The sequence below is a fragment of the Erithacus rubecula genome (genome assembly GCF_903797595.1).
Source record: "Erithacus rubecula genome assembly, chromosome: 2".
Classification (NCBI taxonomy): domain Eukaryota; kingdom Metazoa; phylum Chordata; class Aves; order Passeriformes; family Muscicapidae; genus Erithacus; species Erithacus rubecula.
This window is the reverse complement of record NC_136685.1, coordinates 31524752-31546767: the sequence shown is the minus strand read 5'-3', so window position 1 is coordinate 31546767 and position 22016 is coordinate 31524752. Positions and strand designations below refer to the sequence as shown.

The 22016-nt window shown below is 35.9% G+C and overlaps 1 protein-coding gene across 1 annotated transcript in view; it reads right to left on the bottom strand.

The window, feature by feature from the left end:
* The window catches only part of BCKDHB (branched chain keto acid dehydrogenase E1 subunit beta), a 105794-nt gene that overhangs the window by 77014 nt on the left and 6764 nt on the right, over nt 1-22016 (bottom strand). Inside the window, exons 4-6 of the mRNA XM_079297974.1 lie at nt 5842-5975; nt 4982-5137; nt 972-1080 (exon numbers count right to left, since the gene is read on the bottom strand). Coding sequence (XP_079154100.1) covers nt 972-1080; nt 4982-5137; nt 5842-5975 — 399 coding nt within the window. The remainder of the gene's footprint in view (nt 1-971; nt 1081-4981; nt 5138-5841; nt 5976-22016) is intronic.

Here is a 22016-nt window from a genome sequence, read left to right as displayed (position 1 = left end):
CTGAGTTACATTACTACTTTTTTTGTAGTTTTGATGTCTGCTTTCTAAATTTTTCCTTTATTACTGTCTCTCTAGGAAGAGGATAAATTTAGTGACAAAATGGATGCACTGACAGAAATTGAAACCTTTTGTCTGTCATTCAAATTCAGTCCACACAGAGTCAACTTATAAACTGGATTGATGGATCGAGCACAGTTCACATAAAAAGCCACAGGACAGGGAAATGCTATGGGTAAGTCATGGTTTCAGTTCTATTTTATTAGATGCTCATCCAATTTCTATGCCTATCTCCACATGCAAAAGTTTCTCTAGTCCACAGAAGTAGCAATCTAATTTTTATAACCAATTCAAACACCACCATTGTCAATTTCCACTATTACAGTACTTGACACATAATTGAGAGTTGTTAAAACTACTCTGAACAGAAAGCTCAGCATGACTAAAAACAAAGTAATGGCAATCACATTTTCTTTCAAATAAGGTTCAAATCTAAATGGGCAGATTTTGAAGATTTTTAGAAAATAAGCATTTCAAAGAAATTTTAACTTTGGGAAAACAGTGATGGTGGGGCTAGTTCTTTTGGGAAAAAAAACTGATCTGGAAGCTTATTTTAGTATTTAGTTACCACAAGAAAGCAGTTCAAATTCTACTAAATTTATATCAGAATTTAATAAAGAATAATACCTCTCAGTTCTATTTCTTTTTTTAACCTTACGCTGTATAGCATTCCACTTCCAAAGCTAATTGAGCATAAATCAGCCAGTAAATGTTCATTTATCTTTGCAGTCAAACTTCGAGGATTTATTCAATTTTCACAATTCCTCTAATAAACCAAACCCACAGCATAGCTAGAGACCAAACAAGTCATGATTTCTACTGAAGTATTGTTTTAACTGTGACTTTAAACATATATGTGAAAAAAACCCCAAACATTGATGCTTTATTGTAAAATATAACATACAAATCTTTACCTGCAGCTCTGTAAAGTATTTTAGGTTCAAAGAATATGCATGGATTTTTATCCTCTATGCATGACAGCAGCAATCCTTTGGCTTGCAGAGGACTCCTGGGAATAACAACCTGTAAAAATATTTTTATGTAGTTTATTTAAAATTGCAATTCTGCTAGAAACTTCCTCAATAATACTTAAAACTAACCAATTATTTGCTTTTAATAAATATACATACAGATTGAGGTGTTCTTACAAAGTGCATTAACATCAGTGCTACATTATTAAAACACACTCCAAATTTTGAATTTTATTTTGTTCATGGGTGAAGCTTTAATAGTTCCCCTCATGCAGTGATTTGAATATTAAGGTACTGTGTTCAGATAAGGTAGAATTAACATCTTAACAACATTTGAGGTAAAATGAACAGAAGAATGTCAGTCAGATTAATATTAATAAGATTAATATATATATTAATCTTAGTATTTCATTAACGTTATATATATTAAACTTAGTGAAATTCATGTATAATCAAAAAATGCAGCTGAGTTATCCTTAGTGACTTGGGTAAAGATTCATCAGAGTAGACTTTAAAGGTATTCTGACTTAGTCCAGTAAGTTTTGAAGGCTGCAAAAGGAAATAGCTATTTAAAGATTATTTTCTTTGCATATGGTGGAAGCTTGAAATCTGTTCATTTTGGAAATAAGCAACCAATAAATACCTTAAACTATTATTAGGCAAAAAAACTAAGCAAGGCCTCCAGATGTAATCCAAATACTCGGAAGGAAACAGCATAATTCATTTGCCAACAGAAGAGTTAACTTTGGATGATCTAAGAGAATTTCAATTATGAAAATAAAATTACCAAATTATTGCAGTTTAAATGAAAATAGAACCCAAAAGCCAAATTCCATCAAATCAGAAGAACCAAATAGTTTCCATCCCAGAGACCTCAAAGAGCTGAAGTCTACCAGCAAAACACTTCCATAACTGTGAAATTAGAAGTCACTGAAAACATTAGTTCTAGCACTTGGTTAAAAAAAAAGTCCATTTTAACTACAGCCAAGGCTTCCAAATATATTTTGATAGTAATACCATTTATTTATATGAAAGTAATATAAAAGAGTGAAAACACAACCTAAATCTCCTTACGTGAAATTAACTCAATAAATGATTTTTCTAAACAAGGGACCCATGGATGTCACTAGTACAGCTCCTTAGGAATGAATCATTTTTATGACAGACTTTATCTACCTTATTCATTTACAATGTTAAGTCAGAACATGGTGATAAAAACTATTCCAAAGCTGGAAGTCACTACACTAGAGAGTATTAAACTAGAAAGACTCAGTTCACATTGACATGACTGACAAAAACAAACTGAGAAACACATACTGAAAGTCACATGTTTAAGGACTACATTTTTATTACAGATTTAGAACTCAGGAGTAGAAATTCAGATCTGAATTTATTATCTGCTCAAAAGATGACTAGCATACTATGCAGTCAAGTGCTAAAAAAAAGTAACAACATAGCCAAGGAACTGTTAGTGCTATTGCAAAAATCACTGCTAGACACTCAACTGGAATACTTAATGATTCTCTCAACCCTTTGAAAAGAAGATGAATTAAACAGATGTCAAAAGAACTCCAGATATTGTTAACATTTTTTCTTTGATACTTTGATTTATTTAGTCTAACAAAACAAAGACTAAAGAGAGTACAAGTGTTTTCGGATATAAACGGGATGGTGAATGACACACAAGTTAAATATACAAGTTAGTCAAGAACAAATTTAGACTGGAAATGAAAAAGAAAGCTTTGATCCATTAGCAAATATTCTTACAATGGAATGCAGTGAATCAATATTAATGTCTTCCATGTACACTCTCACAACAGTGGACAAAAGATACAACCATCCAGTAGTTTGCTCAAACTCCAACAAGCTTTGTCTAAGTACCAATGACTACAACCCTTCCCCTGAATAAAGAAAGCTGTACAAATTCCCTTGGGCTTGGGCAACTAAAACTGAACTTGCCACTTTAGAAAAGCACAAAATAAAAAGCCAGAAACCTTTTACAAGGTCTAATAAGAGGGTTGTTTTGAAAGCCACTCTTTCCAAAGATTAAACCCTACTCTTCTCAGCTTGTAAGACATTGCATTTCCTCCTATAATACAGAGTAAATACACTTAGATTTGAGACATTTGAAAATGCATCTGAATGTCCAGTTCATTTTAACTTCTTGGTTTTAAGGGTCAGAATTATTCAAAAATACCAACAATCCTGAAACATTATGAACTGCATCAACAAACAGCTTTGCAACACTGTTTTCACAAAGCAGTAATATTCAAAAGATAGAGTCTAAAACACTTCTCTGTGCACAAAAAAACCCAGTAGATTGTTCTATCAGTTCCACAGAATTAATGTCCCTTTAACTTTAACTGAGATGACAGATTTTAGTGGTAGCAAACCATTTTAGCATTTTACCCAAGGAAAAGTGAAAGAAAGTGAAAAAACAACACAAAGATCAGAGGTGGGAACAAAGAAATTATATTACCCAGAGTGATTAAATAAAATTTTGACTTACTAACATATTGATAAGTCTAGCCATCAGCTTACATAGTTGGGATGAATTAGTTTTAATCACTAGAGTGGATCACTGAATTTCATCCCTTGGTTTAGTAGATAAAAGTTTGAAATTGACCTACAAGATCAGAAGAAATTAGCTAGACCCAGACTCAGTATTTTAATCCTCTAAGTCATGTTTTGCTTTCATATAATAATTAACTACTTTAGCTTTTAAACAAGCTCTAGAAAACATTAGATTTAATAACCTGGCAAAAGACTTTGTAGATTACTTTTGTCTATAATCAGGAACTACTTTCAAGTTCAGAAGAAGACTTCAAATACCATAAAGAACACCCAAAGACAAGAATGTATCCCATTCCTCAAATATAATGAAATAAAGTGTGAATAATCCAAGGTTTTTTTTATTTAAGAGAAGAACAAGCAGGAGAAATGGCAATGGCCTCCCTGTAGATGAGTAATATCTGAAGCTTTGGACACTGAAATCAAACAGAGACAACAGTTTAAACAGCAGATAAACAATGAACATGTGTCTTTAGAACACAAATACTGGTTCTGCTTAGATCTTCCACATTAATCCGCCATGAGTCATTGCTCAGAGGACTGGATGCCAGCTAACATCCAGTTAGTTAGATGCTAAGTACAGAAGTACTAACAGAATTACAAATTCACAGGCAAAAATTTATTCAGAAGAAAACAGTGCTCTCTTAATCTGAGATGACTAGATGCTGCCACTCCCTCTTCTCTGTACAGTTATGTGCCAAAGCACTAGGCAGCTTCACTTCAAGGGATGCCACAGTCTCAGGCAGAAAGCTTGCCTAAAGTTCTCATCCAGAAATCACCAAGCAGTTGAGTTTGACTGGGACCTCCAGAGGGTCATCTGGTCCAATGCCCTTGACCAAGGGCAGTCATCCAGATCCAGTTGCCTGGAACCACGTGCAGACAAATTCTCAGCACCTCCAAGAATGGACACTCTGCAAACTCTCTGTACAATCTGTGCTGCTCAGGTTCAGACAGAACCTCTGGCGTTTCAGTTTGTTCCCACTGCCCATCATTGTCTTTCATATAAATTAATTCAATAATACACTTAAGATAGATGCAGAAATGAAAAAAAAAATAGAAAGTATTACTTATTAAGTGTCAGGTTTTAGGTTCTGTAATACACTGCACATAAAACTATGTCAAACGTATGTTTGTAGCGCAAAAAAAAAACAAATACAAAATGTTATGTCTACTAAAGATTGCTTTAATAATAGCTATAAATTCTCAAACACTTTACACAGTTTAAGATTTCTAATAGTTTTTAACTAGCATATTCTGATATTTTATTGTGGATTGACATCTACTCTTCTTCCCCTGCATGCACTCAGACCAGTTGCTAGTAAAGTTCACTACAAAACAAACAAACAAAAAAAAGTAATCTTTGTAATAAAGAGTTACTATACCTTTATTCCTGGACAGTGAGCAAAAAAGGCTTCTGGACTCTGAGAGTGATATAGTGCACCATGACCCACACAGCCCCAGGGTGCTCTGATGGTGAGGTTTCCACAATTGAACAGATCTCCAGAGCGGTAACGATATTTTGCTGCTTCATTAACAATCTGGGAAGATTGACATATACATAAAAGTAGCATTCAGTCCAATACCTCTAGTTATGCATCAAGACACTTTAATACATGCAATATAACTCCATCATTTGCTCCATGCATGGGATTCAGAGGATGAAATTAGAAGCAAAGGAATTCTGTACATCAGCACAAAGACAAACATTTTCTAAGGCAAATAAACCAATAATTTCTTGTGCTCAAGTTAGATGCCTAAGCCTCAGGGGTAGCCTTATAACCCAGTTGTTTCCTCATTCTATACTGCCAATCAGCCCAGTCTGGATCTGTACTCCTCCTGTGGACACATGGCCAGCTGCAGCTGTACGCAGCAATGAGAGACTCTGTTCAGAAGACACAGGTTGGATTTAAGGCTGTTGAAGCCAACACAGCCACAAAACCAAAAATTAAAACAAACAGACATTTGCCTCAAACCAGATTTTTAATTTCCATTATTTAAGAGCCTACAAATTGGCCATGGTACAGTTTACTGTTTACAGTACAGTATTAGCACTGTTTGCAGTTTACGCCTGTTTACCTAAAGCATGCATAAATATTAGTAATACAGCTGTGGTTATATTTCCAAAAATTACATATTGAAACCAAGTACTAATGCTAACAGAAGAGCAATTTAAACAATTGTAAGATTAGTTTAAACAATTGTAAGATTTATTTTAACTGCTCTCAAATTTATTAATACTAACCTGATCAAATGCTGGAAAAATGTAATCTGCAAATTGAATTTCTGCAATGGCTGTAGCACCTGTAACAGCAATTCCAATACCAAAGCCAACAATCCCTTGCTCACATAAAGGGGTGTTGAAAACTCTGTCTTTACCTGTATAAACAAAAAAACAACACAAAATTCCTTTAATACACCCGCTCTAAGTGGGAAATAATGTCCCAAAAATATTTTACTTATAAAAAAGTCACATGCAATTAGGCATATGGCTGTTTAAATGGGATTTTTTAGGTGTAGAAACAATAACCATTCATTACAGGTACAGATACTTTAACTTGTAACAACTATGAAGAAGAGAAGGAGAAACAAAATGAAAGCTAAGAACAATTTCTGTAACTTACAACATTCTTAACATTTGAAGGAAAATTTCTTCTGACTTATTCACACTTAAACATGGATACCCCTCATGCTTATATGGGAGTAAACAATGCATACAAACATCCTTAAAAGTTTACAATAAAGGTAAGTGTTGTTTCTTCCATTTTTTTTCCAGGCACTGACAAGTAACTGTCCCTACTTAAAGGCAGACAGATGTCCAGGAGCACCTGTACAAAAGCACACTGCCTCTTGTCCACACCCCCCATCAGCACTGCCCATTCTTACCACTCTTCTCTCCCAAGGTAAGGCCACACTTATATAATTTGCTTTGTCTTCAAGGAACTCCAAGCAGTTCCTGCTACAAACCCAAAACATTTGATTTCATTTCTTCCCTATGGGAGTGCAAAAGGTTATTTTAGTCCTGACATGCTTCTGTGCCACAGTAATTTCAGATCCCAAATACTCATCAATCTAATAGATGGTTGCAGACAAAATTGTTCAGTTCATGAAATTAAAAACAAGAAGGAGTGGGAGGGAGATGAAACACCACTACAATATCCTCTATAAGACATATTTACAATATTTGCCAGCAGTACTTTTCTGCCAAGGGAGTAAAGCAGAAAAATCTCAGTCTGCTATTAAATCTTCCCTTTACAACACTGGGTAGACAGTAGTTTCTATAAGAATCCATCACGCATGAAAATGCCAAGACTTCAAATTGGATGGAAAAAATGTGCACAGCGCACACCAGTGACTATGAAATAAATTAAACAGTAACAAAATAACCATGAAACAACTAACCAAAAAAACGACTAAAATAGTAAGTGGGAAAGCTGTTACTAGGAGGACTTCTAATTTCAATATCTGTAAGATCAACTGTAAAAAGGAAAGCTAACAAAAGTTTGCAAAAAGAGATGATTAGAAAAAAAACATTGTCCAAGGCTGTATTTGCAATATACTGAAGGGAGGTATGTTTTACAAATCTTTAAAGGACACATCTTTCATTTTCACACATCACCCAGCACACCACTGTCACCCTTTGTATCCTATCCATGTGCACATACTATGTATATATATACACCAGTAAATATGTTTCTGACTCTCCCTCTGCTTTCCTTTTTTTCCCCTTCACCAGGAGTATTCATTTAAAGCAATTAAAAAAATAAATGCCATCAAATGATACTACAATGTTGGTGGTGTCAGTGAGGCAACACAAGCCAACACCAAGTCCAAAAAGATGTCACAATTGCTGGATACACCATGATTTCTCATACAAGACAGTGGAAACAAAGACAATCCAAGATTCTTTTTCCCCTAGAAGGACTCTACTGTGCAAATTGTTCTCATTTCTAAAGGAACTGTAACATCAGCTCCTATATTGCATTCTTTGGTGCACTGTCTCTACTGACAGACATCATGGCCAAAATAAGAGGAAGATAAACTTCCTGTGCAAATGTGTAGCTATCCCAGGCCTTACCACCACAACTGTGAAGGTGCAGAAGCTCTGTACCCGTATCCATCTGAAACACCATAAAAACTTGGCAAACACTTCCTTCCCTCCCTTTCCTTTATCTAGCATACCATGAATTAGCCATCTTGATTCCCTTCTCCTTCACTGACACAATTAATTTTAATTTAAAACAAATCTTAATTTAAAAAACTGAAAATTTATTAACATTATGAGGAAATATGGCAATGTTGGTAATTTTCTTTCCTACTTTCTACTTTCCTGCTAATAATAAGTCCATTGGCAGATCACTATTTTTCACTTCACTTGCTTACAGGATATTTTGATCTAAGACTTATAGCTTACTTAACCTTATTCTTTATTACTTTTTCAAAGTACACTGAAATAGCCTAATACACAGGTTCCATAAATAAATAACCCTCACACAAAAATTGAAATGCATCTGAACAATCCTGTAAAATGAGCTTTTAACTAATAATTGATACAACTTGAAAATTACTTCTTGAATATCAATTTAGGGTGGTGAATTAATGTAAAAGCATGTTACCTCCAACACGCTAGTATATAACTCTACAATTCAAAATATAAAATAAATCCTAATAAAACTGCTGAAATACTACTGAGATACTAAATGAGAGGCATCATGCTGCTATCAATGAAGTACGATGAAATAAATGAAGTGAAAATCAATAAAGCAAAAATGGAATGTAATTAGACAGCTGTAATGTGAGAAGCATAAAGCACCTAACTTGGAGTTTCAGGACTAAAGGCCCAATTATGAAACACCATGGCTTAAAACAGATTAGAATGAACTAGGGAACTGAATGAATGAAATTTGTTACTCAGGAATGGTTTTGATTGTAGCATTAAAATAATAATACTGACCTCCTAAAAGCAAATCCTAAAGCACTTGACTAAATATTAGATCAGAAAACAACTTCAGGTGGAGTTTCGAGGGCTAGGGCTTTCTTCATAAAATCTAGCCCCTTATGGCAAAAAGCCATACACATTGTTAGGATAAAACAAATTAATTAATTTCCACAAACATTAAAAATTGTATGGGGTTGCTTTCACCTTTATTTTTATTGATATGGTATGAAAACCATTACTAAAACTAACAAAATATTTAAATATTTAGCATTTAAATGAATTAAACCTATTTTATTTCACATTTTCTTATTTTTTCACTTTTTTTTTTTTTCAAATGTGAAAAGAAAGTCCATTTTGATGGACTGCAAACCCTCGGCAAACCAGCTGAGTCAGATTTCACTGAAATCTGACTGAAGCTGACAAATAACCCAGAGATACTTTATGTTTCCATATTTCATTTCCTTCCCAACAAAGAACCACTTCCTAAAATGTGCTCTCCTATGATTTGCATCAGCCATGCAGCCCAAAACAAACACCAGCTCAACGAGTGCACTTGCCAGTGCAGGTGGAAGCAGCAGCTCTACATTTTCTGAAGCCAGGTGCGTCAGCCTCTGCAGGAAGGCATCATGCTGGTGTGCATTTCAATTAACCTGCCTGCCTTTATAAACATCCCTGGTTTCAGCCAGCTGAACAGGTCAGTGCCCTTTGCCACTACTGAGGGAAGCAATATGGCAAACAGGGAGGCTTATGTGGGAAAAAAAAAAAAAAAAGATGATTCTCCTCATGTCTCCATCCCAATAACTCAGGAGTAATACTAGATGCATGTTAAGGAAGTGGAAAAAAAACACTCTAGAAGCCTTCCCTAAAATTATGAAGAACAAACATTAAGGAAAAAAGCAATACTCTTAAATTTTACTTAAATAAAAATGAGCAATATTTGTGATTTTTCAGAACAAAGAGTGCCCCACAAACGTTCAAATTACCACTGACCCTTTGTGTTAGAGACAACAGCTTTAAGGCAGTCTCACAGTCATCTTCTCATTCGCCAGGAATAAAGAGTTTCATAGCAACCTAACAGAACATGTTTACAGACATTTGTAGTCGATTATTGTGCATTAATGTTTTGGCTGCTTCATCTTTATTTGTTCCAAGCCATCAGGAAAAAAGTATTTCAGATTTCAGTAACTGCAACGAGTCATGTTCCTGTCTTAATTTAACTTCAAAAATGAGATATTCAAACAATATTAAATCTCCTATAATGTTAACACACCACCCAATGCTCCAACTCTGAGTAATTTCATATCACTCTACACAAGTCCACCCTGGACATTTGGGTGGTTTAAGAAGTACTGCTGGTGATTCAACCAAAGGAGAACTGTGCTTTTTTCTCTAGACACTTCTACATCACTGGTGTTAAAAAAATGCATATGGGTCTTAAAAGATGTCAGTACTGAGTAGTATTAGCAATATACGTGGACAGCATTGTATTTGTCCCAATGACCTCACTGACTTCCATTTAAAACATCCATTAGAAGTCAAATAGAAAAGCCTAAGTTAAAAATACTAGTTCAACCAAAGCAGTCAGGCTGAAATGCAGAAAAGACTGGAAAGAAAAGGAACTCCCAGTAGATGAGCTTCTTTGCTACTCACCAGGGACTTTTGTGTAGAAAATTCAAGCAATAATTACTGATATCCAATCAGTACTGCCTTTAAACATCTTTTTTAACCACAAAATATCTAATATTTTTCATAGATGTACTTCTACTAATTTTATTTCTTAACATAATTAACACAATTTGTTCAACATTTAAGCTTTCTTGGTCCCACCATTCCTTTTAAGCCCCATTTTACAACTGGTGACACTTGCAGTCTTCCATTTCTCTGATACTATACAAGAGGGCAGGCCACACAGCAAGTAAATGCTGTTTGGTAAATTTATACTCAGCTGTGTTAGAGCTCCTGGGTTAACAAAAAGTAGTTCTACTAACTTAGTAGTTCTACCAATAACCTAGTCATAGTACTCCAGCCTTAAAGAAACAGGCCCTGTTGCTCTAAAGGGAATACCAGTGAATATACATAAACTTTACAGCTGAATATAGAAATTATATAGAATACCTACTTGTCCAAAGCAGGGCTTCAGGTTCTTCGACACAGAGGTGGTTTAACTCTGTCTTGAAACCTTGCACAGTAACATGCTGTGTTGCTTCAAAAGCTGCTTTTTCCAGAGCTATCCATGTTAAAATACATTATTTCACCTAACTGATGAAAAGTGATTATACGAAATTAAAAAGGATTTCATATGCAAGTAGCTTTTAACTTCTGAAGAAGACTTCTACCCACTGTGCATAGAATAACAACTTACAGAATTTAGCTATACTTCTCTCCTGTTCTTCCCCAACCCTGTGTCCTGCAAAAGCCAAGAAGATTTGTGTGTGCCCAAACATTCCTAACAGCCTTCAAGGACCCAGCCATGCCTCTGGCATAACTCAACCAGCCCCAGGGCTGAGCGACCAGGTCTGAACCCTCAGTCAAATCAGTATCAGTGTCAAATCTCAAGTCAGGTGCAGTGGGTCTGTTAATAGGAGAATGTATCCACACACTTTGTGTATACACTGCCTATGCCTTCAAAACAATTTCAACATTTAGTTACCTTGAATTAAAAAGTCATTCAAATTTTGATTATTTAACAACCAAGTACATGGCATTCCCATTACATTTCCCATAAATACTCCAAAATGTCACATTATGGCAGTAAGATACAAAAGTTAGTAAAAAAACATACTGCCGAAATCTGTGAGCAACTGACAACAGGGTCAGAAACGAGATTTGCATGCACTAAACTAAATCAGCTTCTTCCTATTCTGCTGCTGCAAAATCCACTATCATGCTCTATTCTGCAACAAAGAAGCTGACTTCTAGTTCTAGTTTTAGACAGAAGCTTTTAGACAGAGTGCTAAAGACAAAATAAGTCCTACTTTGTTTCACTAGTTCATAGGAGTCTTAATTATGCTTCAGTTGGGAGGAAAAAAGAAAATTAAAAAAAAAAACAATGCATCCTTCTGAACCACTTGTCACCACTGTGTTACCCAAAGTAAAGGACACCTGTTCTGCCTGGCAACTCATAAGACTGGGAATTCTTCGCAAGTTTTTCATGTATGTCACTGCCATAACCAACACTTCAGAAAAGCACTTCAAGTAACTTCAAAATTAGGAACAGCTGAAGGGCATATTTTCCTTTTAAGTCTCCCTCAGTTACTAAATCATACATTTGAAGAAACATGAATGTTTGAACTAGTAGTTCTAGCTCAAAGTGTTCTCAACAAGTCATTCTTTGACCCAAGACAATGCATTTTTCTTCTAATAGCTTATTAGATCACAACTACACTTTCACCTCCTCTCCCCTAAGATTCCCTCAGGAGAAAAGCATGTTTATTGCATTTTCATTTAACCCTCACTCTCAAAGACTACAAATAATATCAGAGTCAGGAGAACTGCTAAAGTACAAGGAAAAGGTTACCATGGATAGGGAGTAATCTTTTATATTACCTAGATACTCTTCAGTCTGCACAGTTACCAAATTTCAGGTTTGGAAGGAAAACTTTCTAGTAAAATTTAGTTAATTCTAAACGTTCACAGCATGAATATAACATTAAGAATGTTCTTATCAGGCTTACAGACTTTTGGATTAGAAAGGACCCAGAAAAACTCCCTACACACCCCTGCCTTCCTAAAGCAAAGAGTAAAGATTTAATTTTTAGCCCTCTTTCCCAGTTGGGATTTCCTGTCATTTGTGACAAACTAACAGCCACCAAGAGATAAAGAATAAACCGAAAATATTAAAATATATTATGTGATTCTCACCCTTTCTCAGGGAAGAAGTGGGAGGAGTTGGGGCAGGTTCACGCAAAGCTTTGGCTTTAGCTTGCATGCTAGTAACCTTGCAAACCATTCAATCTTCCCACAATGGAATAGCAGCCAAGCAGCAGTACCAACAGGGGGGAAGAGCAGATTCTTTACAGGGTGTCAACTGAAAGAATGATGCAAAAAAGTAAACTAATTATATTAAAGAAAAAAAATCCTCACTATGACAGTAGTCACATGCTGGAATAAACTGTCCCAAGAAGTTGTAGAAGCTCCTTCCTTGGACATGCTTAAACTCACCTAGACAGGCCACAGGCAACCTGAACTGGGTTTTTGGGTTTCAAACAGATATCTTTTATGGTCATCTAAAAGAGATGACTTTCAAGGTCTTCTCCTTACAACCTTCTATGATTTATTAACAGCCCCAAGCAGGGCTACATGCTGACTGCAAAAACTTTTTATGCCTGTCCTTTTTATTACCTGTCCTGTTGATGGAAGCATTTAATGACATCAATAAAATAGTACTGATTCAGATCCACACTCTAAGGAAAACATTTAAAAAGCAGTTCACATCTCAGTGGCAGATTTCCACACCAGAATTTTTTTACTTTTCTAGGGGACTCTTAGAGGAAGAGGAAGTGAAAGAGTAGATTTTGATCTAATAAGCTCTTGGAAGGAAAACACATCATCTTGAGTAAGAGAATGACTTGTTGAGAACACTTTGACCAAGAACTGCTAGTTCAAATATTCATGCAGGCTGCCCACTCTACACTGAAATTCTCCTCATCATCTGGTTCATACACCCATTTGCAGTCTAAATAAAAAAAGAGCAATACCTAATTGGACAAAGCATTCAAACATTCCTCCAGCTATGATTAATAACATTCCTTTGTCAACTACAAAAAATTTTTGCTATGTGAGAAGCACGCTTGCAGAAAAGCATAACTGACATAGTTTGACATGAGAAGCTATTCCAGATGACAGAGTGCTTACTTGCAAAAATATGCCCCAAAACTGACATCTACCAAATACTTGTATGTGGGTATAGGTGGAGGACAACACACCATCCTAAATTACAAGGCTTAGGTCATTTCCATGCATTTTCACATTGTCTGCAACATGACATAACAGACATCCAACAGGAAACACAAAACAGTTGTCAGAGCTAAGTATTGCAACCTGTTAATGAAAACTCTGCTGTAATAAGCTGCACAGACCATCTGGATAACAAATCAAGGAGCAGACAAAAATATCAAATACAAGTCACCCTCTCTCACATTCCTCAGTATCAGTAGTGTAGATGTATCTTATAGTAAATGTGAAAACATGCTGGATCTACCTGGAATTGTGAAGCAAGTATTCTCAATACAAGAGCAAGGATTTCTTGCTGCTGTAGAAGTACACAGGAGCAAAGAGCTCAACAGCAACCTGCAGTAATGAAAACCTCTTACAAATCTCACTAGCTGTCCCTTTGTAGTACAAAGCATGTGCATGAGAAAAATTAATAAATTAGTCTATACTTGGTGCTTCTATTTAAGTGTGAAAACCCTGTGCCAGGTTTTGAGGATTTAATGCTTCTGCAAATTAAAAGAAAAGGGATCTTTTATTATAAATGACGAGCATGTTATGCCAACCTGTCACTGGAAGATGGCTCTGAATCAAGTCAAAATAAGATTAACCTGCAACTCAAAGTGCTTCTGCTGCAAATCTGCTTAGACATTTCCCAGACTTGGATATTAGTCTTGATTTTTTTTTCACCCTTTCAGGCTTCAAGTAAATTACTTTCAAGAAAACTCTGAGAGTTTTATTCCCTGTAATAAAGTCTGCAGCACCTTCTTAAATTGAAATTATCACCCTCTTACTACCACTGAAATTACCACTCTCTTACCATCAAACTCAGAGTGGAAAAAACAGCAGACATATTGAATTAAGCCCAGTTGATGTGTGGGATAAATAAACACACAAATGAAACAGAGGGAATCACAGGATTAACTGAATAAATTGAGAATCATCTACTTCCACCTAAGGAATTGCAAAGGCATAAAGAGAGATGTCTAAAAGAAGGTACACAAAATTTGTTTGCAGACCTGGTATTAACACAGACTGCAAAGACTAGTAATGTTCATCAATTCCATTTTGGGTCTTTATGTAATAAAGTTTCATCCTCCTTGACATGATATTACCAAAATATTGTTTCTACATGTTTCACTGCAAGTATCTTCTTAAGTGGAAAATTCCATTTTTATGAAGTTCAGCAGCACATACTTTTGGCCCAACAACATATCTTGAAATAACTTTAAAATGTGAGAACAGCTTTCTTGAGCTCTGCACTGAGTATCAAGTTTTATATTAAAAAATATGTTCATTATCTTTCCCTCAAACAGGTTTACAACATAGGAAAAAAAACATAATAAATATTAGTAAGCCCTAAATAAATAAAATACAGTTTTCACACCAGGCACATTATCAGAATAATTAAAAAGAAAACAGAACTAAAATAAAAGCTATTTAGCTCTGACAGAGACTGATTTATATCACTATCCCACATATACAAAAAGTATAAAAAGAGCATACCACATTTTACCAAGTTTTCAAATAACTTTTCTTCTTTATCTAACTGTAAATCTTCAAAAAAGAATTGGCTATTTAAGATGAAAATGAACAAAATGTACTATTGTGTAATGAGTCTGGAACACATTCTCCAGATGTTACAGTTCAAAGACATTTATATAAATCAGAACAAATCCAGGTCTTGCCAAACTGTTCTGGAAGAACCAGGCAAGCAAGCTGCAGAATTCTCCACTTAAATCTATCCATGAAGAAATGACAATAACCAAATGCCAGACTATTTAAGTTTCAGTCAATCTACACACAAGTAGGCATTTTGAATTCTAAATAAAATGTTCCACCCTTTGCTTATGTCAATGACTTCAAAAATTCTGAACTCCTTCTTTCTACCACGTGCAATGTTTCAGGAAGGACCAGGACCTATGCCAAAGAAGCACCATATTTCTCCAACAAGCCTGCAGTCTGCTTTTGAAGCAGCATTTTTCTATCTGCTTATACAGTAAAGCCCTAACATCTATACTACTTTTGACTGAATTATTCCTCCTCCTCATAACAGCATATGTTTATGTTCCAAAAGAATGTAAAAGACACCATGATTGATCAAAAATTCCACATAAAAACCTTAGCATGTCTTCTCACCTGTATAAAGACCCAACTACTAATAGCTTTTAGGAGGTAAAACACACTGTATTAATATATAGCATCACAGCTAATCCAAATTGAGTTCTTATACTTCTTAGCTTTACACTGTAATATTTGGCATTAGAAGAACAACCAGAACAACTCTGAATCTCCATTGACAGATCTCTGCTCCCTTACCAGCAACATTAAGTGTAGTTTACACAATAAAAAATGCCCTGAAATCACTAAGAAAAATATTTACAATATAAACATTTCAAAATATTTGATGTATTTTGGAGGCAAACTATCAGAATTTTTTTAAATCAACCCTATACTATATCTACTTCTATCAGCTCAGCTTCAAAAGGTTCTCCCACCATTTCATGCTACTAAAAGCCATCAGGACATTAAGCAGTTTTTGCATGCTTAAACATCCAAAGTTCAGTCAACAACTTGCACCAAATACCATAACAACATGGGCATAACTATCTTCCCACCCATGTTTTCCTCCATAGGCTTTTCACTTAAAACACAGAACTTGCTTTCAGGAGTTCTCTACAGCTAAAGCTCACTAAATAATATCATGCTCAAGTAAATACCTCCAAAAATTACTACTATTTTTTTTTTTTTTTAAGCTGGTGTCCCTTGGCCATGGCTAGGTATAGTCACCTCCTGGCCAAATAAACAAATACTCCTGATTTAGTTTACTGGACTATAAATAAAGGATTCATTTACTGAGAATGAAGTTTTCCCTCAAAACTCACAGGTGTTTACATGTTAGATATAAGGCCTACAGAACAGCAACCAGGGATTACAGCATATCAGGTGTTGTAAATAAACAGTATTGCTGCAAGACAAAGTAGCATTATCATGGGATGTAACAGGAGAGAGCTGTAAGCAACCAGGTTTTACTCAGTGAAGCACAAGAGTAAAGTATCCAATTTTGGATGCCCTATATCCTCCAGTTGCAGCAACCAGAGTACAGAGAAACTGAAAAATAAAGAAAAGCTTCAAACTGTAACAGTAATCCTGCACTGGGACCGTGTGTGTAGCAAAGCCAGAGAAACTTCACCACTGAAGGCTAAAAAGAGCCTTTGCCAGCTGATGTGTCTCAAAACATACCCTGTGCTTCAGAAAGAAAATTTTGTAAGGCAGACAGAAAGGAAAACAAATATGGAAGTGATAAATAAAATTATTTTAAAAGCATCCAGCTGATTGCTAATGTGGCTAGGTCATCCTGATATAAGGAACATAAGGATATTATTTTCTTTCACAGCTACAACTGACGTTTTGTATGTAGTTCAGTCACTTGCTTTTTGATGTGTTTGAAATTTGCCACAGGGGAAATTCCTGATTCAACTTGCTCTATTCTCACAGGATTCATTACAAGTGTTACCTCTTCTCCTGATCTTCCTTTTGTCCTGTGATTTATCAATTTGCAAGAAAATATCCTGAACTGACTGGATAGACAGAAATTACTGTTTACAATCTGCTCCCTATCTATTTCACTATTTTTTTAAATATGGTTTGGAAGAAAATAATCCCAGCAGCTACATTTACACTTCTAGCTGCATCAAAATAATAATAATAAAAAAAGCACAGGAAGGATTACATATAAAACAACCCTATTATCTTGAAAATACTAGGGGGGGAAAGAGAATTAAATTTCAAGTTACTTGCACATACCCCTTCCACTCTACATGACAAAACTGTAAAATGAGTGAGAAAAAAATGAAACTGGTTATCACACATTTAGTTCTATCTGCATGTATTAATGTCTCCAGCCACATATGTAACTCAGAATTAGATAAAAGAAAATGATCTGAGATTGATTTTGTTTTATCCTACATATGTATAGGACTGACACACAGTTGGTCTTACTGAGTTTCATTTTATCAAGCACCCACTCAGGAAAAAAAGCAATTAGTTATTGCACAGCAGTAGATTAGAAAAAAACTTAGGGACTAAGACCACAAACTGACAGTCAACACTGCATTACTAAAAAAGACAACAAACATCACTCAAGAACACTTCAGCAATGTTACACAGAAACCGTGGGAAAAGCACTTTGTTCTAATTGACTGTGTTTGAGGGTACCATAAGCTGCTGTGAGCAGTACATCTCTGTGTGCACTGACAAACAAAAAGAGGGGAACAGCAATAACAGAGATCAAACAGAACAGATAAAAAATAAAAAGCCATGAGTCAAAAATCCTCCAACCAGTGATGGGACATTAATCCAGAAAGGAAGAAACCTATCTTCCTCTTGTACACTCTGATCACACAGAGGATCCCAAACAGTGACAAACGAATCACGTGAGCAAAAGACAAATTAATTCCTAAACATTTCAAAATAACAACTGCTGAAAAAAGTATTTCTGCTGTATCTCCACAAAGATCAGCTTTGGTATCTCAGTCAACTCTTTATAGAGTAAATTCAGAACTCCCAAGAGACAGCATTAGGCCAAGTCTCCCACAACCTGGGCAAGCACTTGCTTCTGGTAGGACATACCACAGTGACATCCTCCTGGAACTGAATCTTCAAATAAAAACTCCCATTCAAACTATTCACATTCTACCTGTATTTGCAAAAAGTTGCAAGGGAATTAAAATGGCATTATTCAGGAATTCCCTACTGAAAAGACTCATCTACACTACTCCTTCAGTCAAAAATAATTTTCAATAGCTCAAAAAAGCAAAAAAAATAATCTATTCAGGCCTGCAAATCTAACTCACACAGTCACCTAGGCTCCCTTGATGGCAAACAGAAGGACACTCCATGAGAAGAAACTGCAGGCTGCTGTGCAATAGGAAACTGAGCAGAACCTCAAAATATTTGCCAACTTCATTTGTAAAAGTGAGCATAATAAACCAAAACAAATGTCAGCCTCTACCCAAGCAGTGCTATGAGGAAAATCCTGCCAAGGTCACCCTTATTCTGTTGGACTCATCCCATTCCATATCCTCAAAATATCAAAACACTGAATTCTAAAATAGTCAGAAAGCTCCTGATCCATACCCCTGCTAAGGAAAATCTTTTGATATGGCAGCAGTTGCACATTAGATTTTCCCTTCAAGTGCAGGCCAGAATGGTATAAAAGACAAATCACAGAGGCCAAATCACCACAGAGACACTTACAGATAAGGAGGTGCTTGGAGGATGGCAGAAAGAGCATTCAAGGAAAGTGTAATATATATATATATGTGTGTGTGTATGTATATACATACATACATATACACACACACTCCACTTCCCTGTTTATGCAATTTTCATTTCTTGGCCACAGTAGGAGAGTAAGGTCTTTTTTTTTTTTCTTTTGAGTTACACAGAAAGCATCTGCCCTAGCATTACCCTGAGTGACATCCCTTGCCAATCACTATTTCTCCTATTCTTGTTTCTCAGTTTCCACTTCTGTACACTTTCTCCATTTTTATATTGTTTTTACCTCTGTCTTTCCTCCCATTTCTTAACTCCCTATCATCTAATCCCTACCTCTGATCTCCTCTATATTTATCATGGGGATGATACTGATCTCTACATGTTGCAACTTCATTTCACACTTCAGGCAGAGCAACAGGACTTGTATTTCCATTCCAACATCATTGTTTCAAATCCAGTTGCAGACCCAAAGACAAATGGACAGCATTTTCTCAGAAGGACTAGAATAATAATATGCTTCCCTTAAAAAAAGATTAAAATTAAAAAATGTTTGCACACATTACTTAGGCTATAACAATACAGTAGGCAGTTTACATCACACTGTTCTCTAAGGACAGGAAACACCTCCAGAGAGCAGGACTATGGAACAGCAGGCATTCCTTAAATGATAAAGATACCCTAGAGGTTAGAGGATGTAACTTCTGCAAAACGGTGACAATCAAAAACCTGTCAGAGGGTGATGGGGAAGCAGATAAATAATAAAACATGAATATGCTTTCCAGTGTACCAGACCAGAGGGAGGAGACAAAGGAAAAAAATTGCACAATTTTATTTCCATTATCTGGAAGAAGCACTCTGAAAAAATATTTCAGAAAGTCTGGTCATTTTCAGAATTATACAGCAACAGATTTATAAAGATTAAATTTAATGCCAGAAAACTGGAATAATGTATTTCAGACCTTGATATAAGATGTATTGGAACAAACATACTATCTTTAGTCATACTACCATGGAAATTAAACTTCTACACATTGACTTATTTACATACGATTGCTTAATTAAATATTTTTAAACAAAATTCCTGGTAGCATGTTTAAAATTCATCTGATTGAAAGGTTGTATTTATTTCCTTAAAACAACAATGAGCTTTCCTTCACTTACTAGTACAGACCTCTGCCTGTGTTTATACAACAAAACACTGCCCTGGAAAAAAAAAAAAAAAAAAAAAAAAAAAAAAGCAGCAGCTTTTATATTTAATGACCAATTTATCCTAAAAGCAAATTTAGTTTGTCTCTCCAGAGATATTTTAGTAACATTCTGGACAGCAACCAACATCTCCATAATCCTAGTATTGGGTATTAACATATTAAATTCTTCCTACTATAATATTAGATGATATTCAGACCTTGACCCCTATAAAATGCTTAAAAATGAACTATCAATTTGTATCAAAATAACAACTTACAGGCATAGACTGCCACCTAGTGATTTTAACTATGTACAAGGAAATAGAAACTAAACAAATGAAATAAAAATCAGCCTCTCTCTTCCAAGATAGGAGAAAAAAACCCATTAATTCCTTCATATTTTATATCAATATATAGAAACAACCTCATATTATATTACTTGCATCACCTATTATAATTCGATGGAAATTCAGGAGGGGGATGGGGAAAGAGTCAGTAAGTATATGTAATATTTCTCATAAGATTCATCAAGTTAGTTGGTTGTCATTTCCATCTGGAATTCCTCCTTATTTTCCAGGGAGCCTAGCCTTTTCATAAAACAAGTATTCCATTTAGAATTTATTTAATCTCTGAGACTGCAATGATAGGCAGACACACCCCTCAAAACATTGTATTCTTTCAATTTTTGCGCTTGCAGTCTTTCCTGTTTCTCCTCAGCATTGTAACTGTATTTTCAATACATCCTCCAGGTCATCTTTGCCATTCCCTCTTCAGCCACTGCCTGCTTCCTACTGAATTTCCCTATCAGTGAAGAAAGAAGCTGAGTTACTCATGTCCTCTTATCTACCCTACAAAACTGAATTTCCATTCTGTAAACAAGTCCTAAATTTGGGACCCTATCTTCAGACTCTTTCTGTTCAAACGTATATTTCAGATATTGTCATTTATTTTCTTATGGTTACTTCAGCAGCATCATAAAGAATTTTTATTTCTCCTGTGTACTGGGTTTGTATAGCCAGGGTTTGATAGAAGGGGAAGGAGCTACAGGGACTGTTTCTGAACCTCCCCTATGTCCAACAGGGCCAGTGCCAGTCAGCTTCAGGAGACCCACCTCTGGACAAGGATGAACCCACCAGCATTAGGTCACTAATGCCTCTGTGATAATATATTTAACAAGGAAACAAAAAAAGTTATGTCACAGATTGGTGCAGCCCATGGAGGTGCATAGGAGAGCAGTGATCCACCTGCAGCCCCTCAAGGAACCACATCAGAGCAGGTGGATGTCTAAAAAAAACAAAACAAAACAAAAAACAAAAAAAAGTTGTAATCCCATGGGAAGCCCACACTGGAGCAGGCTCATGGCAGGACCTGTGGCCCTGTGAATAGAAGAGCTCATACTGGAATAGCTTTGCTGGCAGAGTTTGTGATCCCATGTGGGACCCATAGTGGAGCAGCCTGTTCCTGAAAATCTGCACCTTGTGGAAAAGGTGCACACAGGAGCAGTTCATGAACAGCAGCCCAGGTAAAGGAGTCATGCTGGAGAAGTTTATGGAGAACTGTCTCTCATGGAAGGGACTCCACACTGCAGAAGGGAAAGCACTCCTCTCCATGAGGAAGAAGTGGCAGAGACAAGAAGTGATGAACTGACCATAACTCCAATCCTCTGTCTCCCTATGCCACTGGGGAGGAAGGAGGAGGCAGAGAATCAAGAGTGAAGTTAAGCCCAGAAAGGAGGGAGGGGTAGAAGGAACATGTTTGTAAGATGTTTTTTACTTCTCATTATCCTACTCTGATTTTGATTGGTAATAAATTCAATCCATTCAAGTCTGTTTTGCCCATGGCAGAAAGCAGTTTGTGATCTCTCTACATCCCTATATCAACTCATGAGCCTCTAGTTGCATTTTCTCTCCTGTGTCCACTTGAGGGGAGTGATAGAGCAGTTTTGAAGGGTACTGGCCTCCAGCCAGGGTCAAACCACATCAAGTCAAGCCCTCTCCACCTCCTTCTCTCTCAATCACCACCAACACCTTCAGTTCACCTTTCACCTAGACCTAAACACCAGAATCTGCAAAACAAACTTTTTAT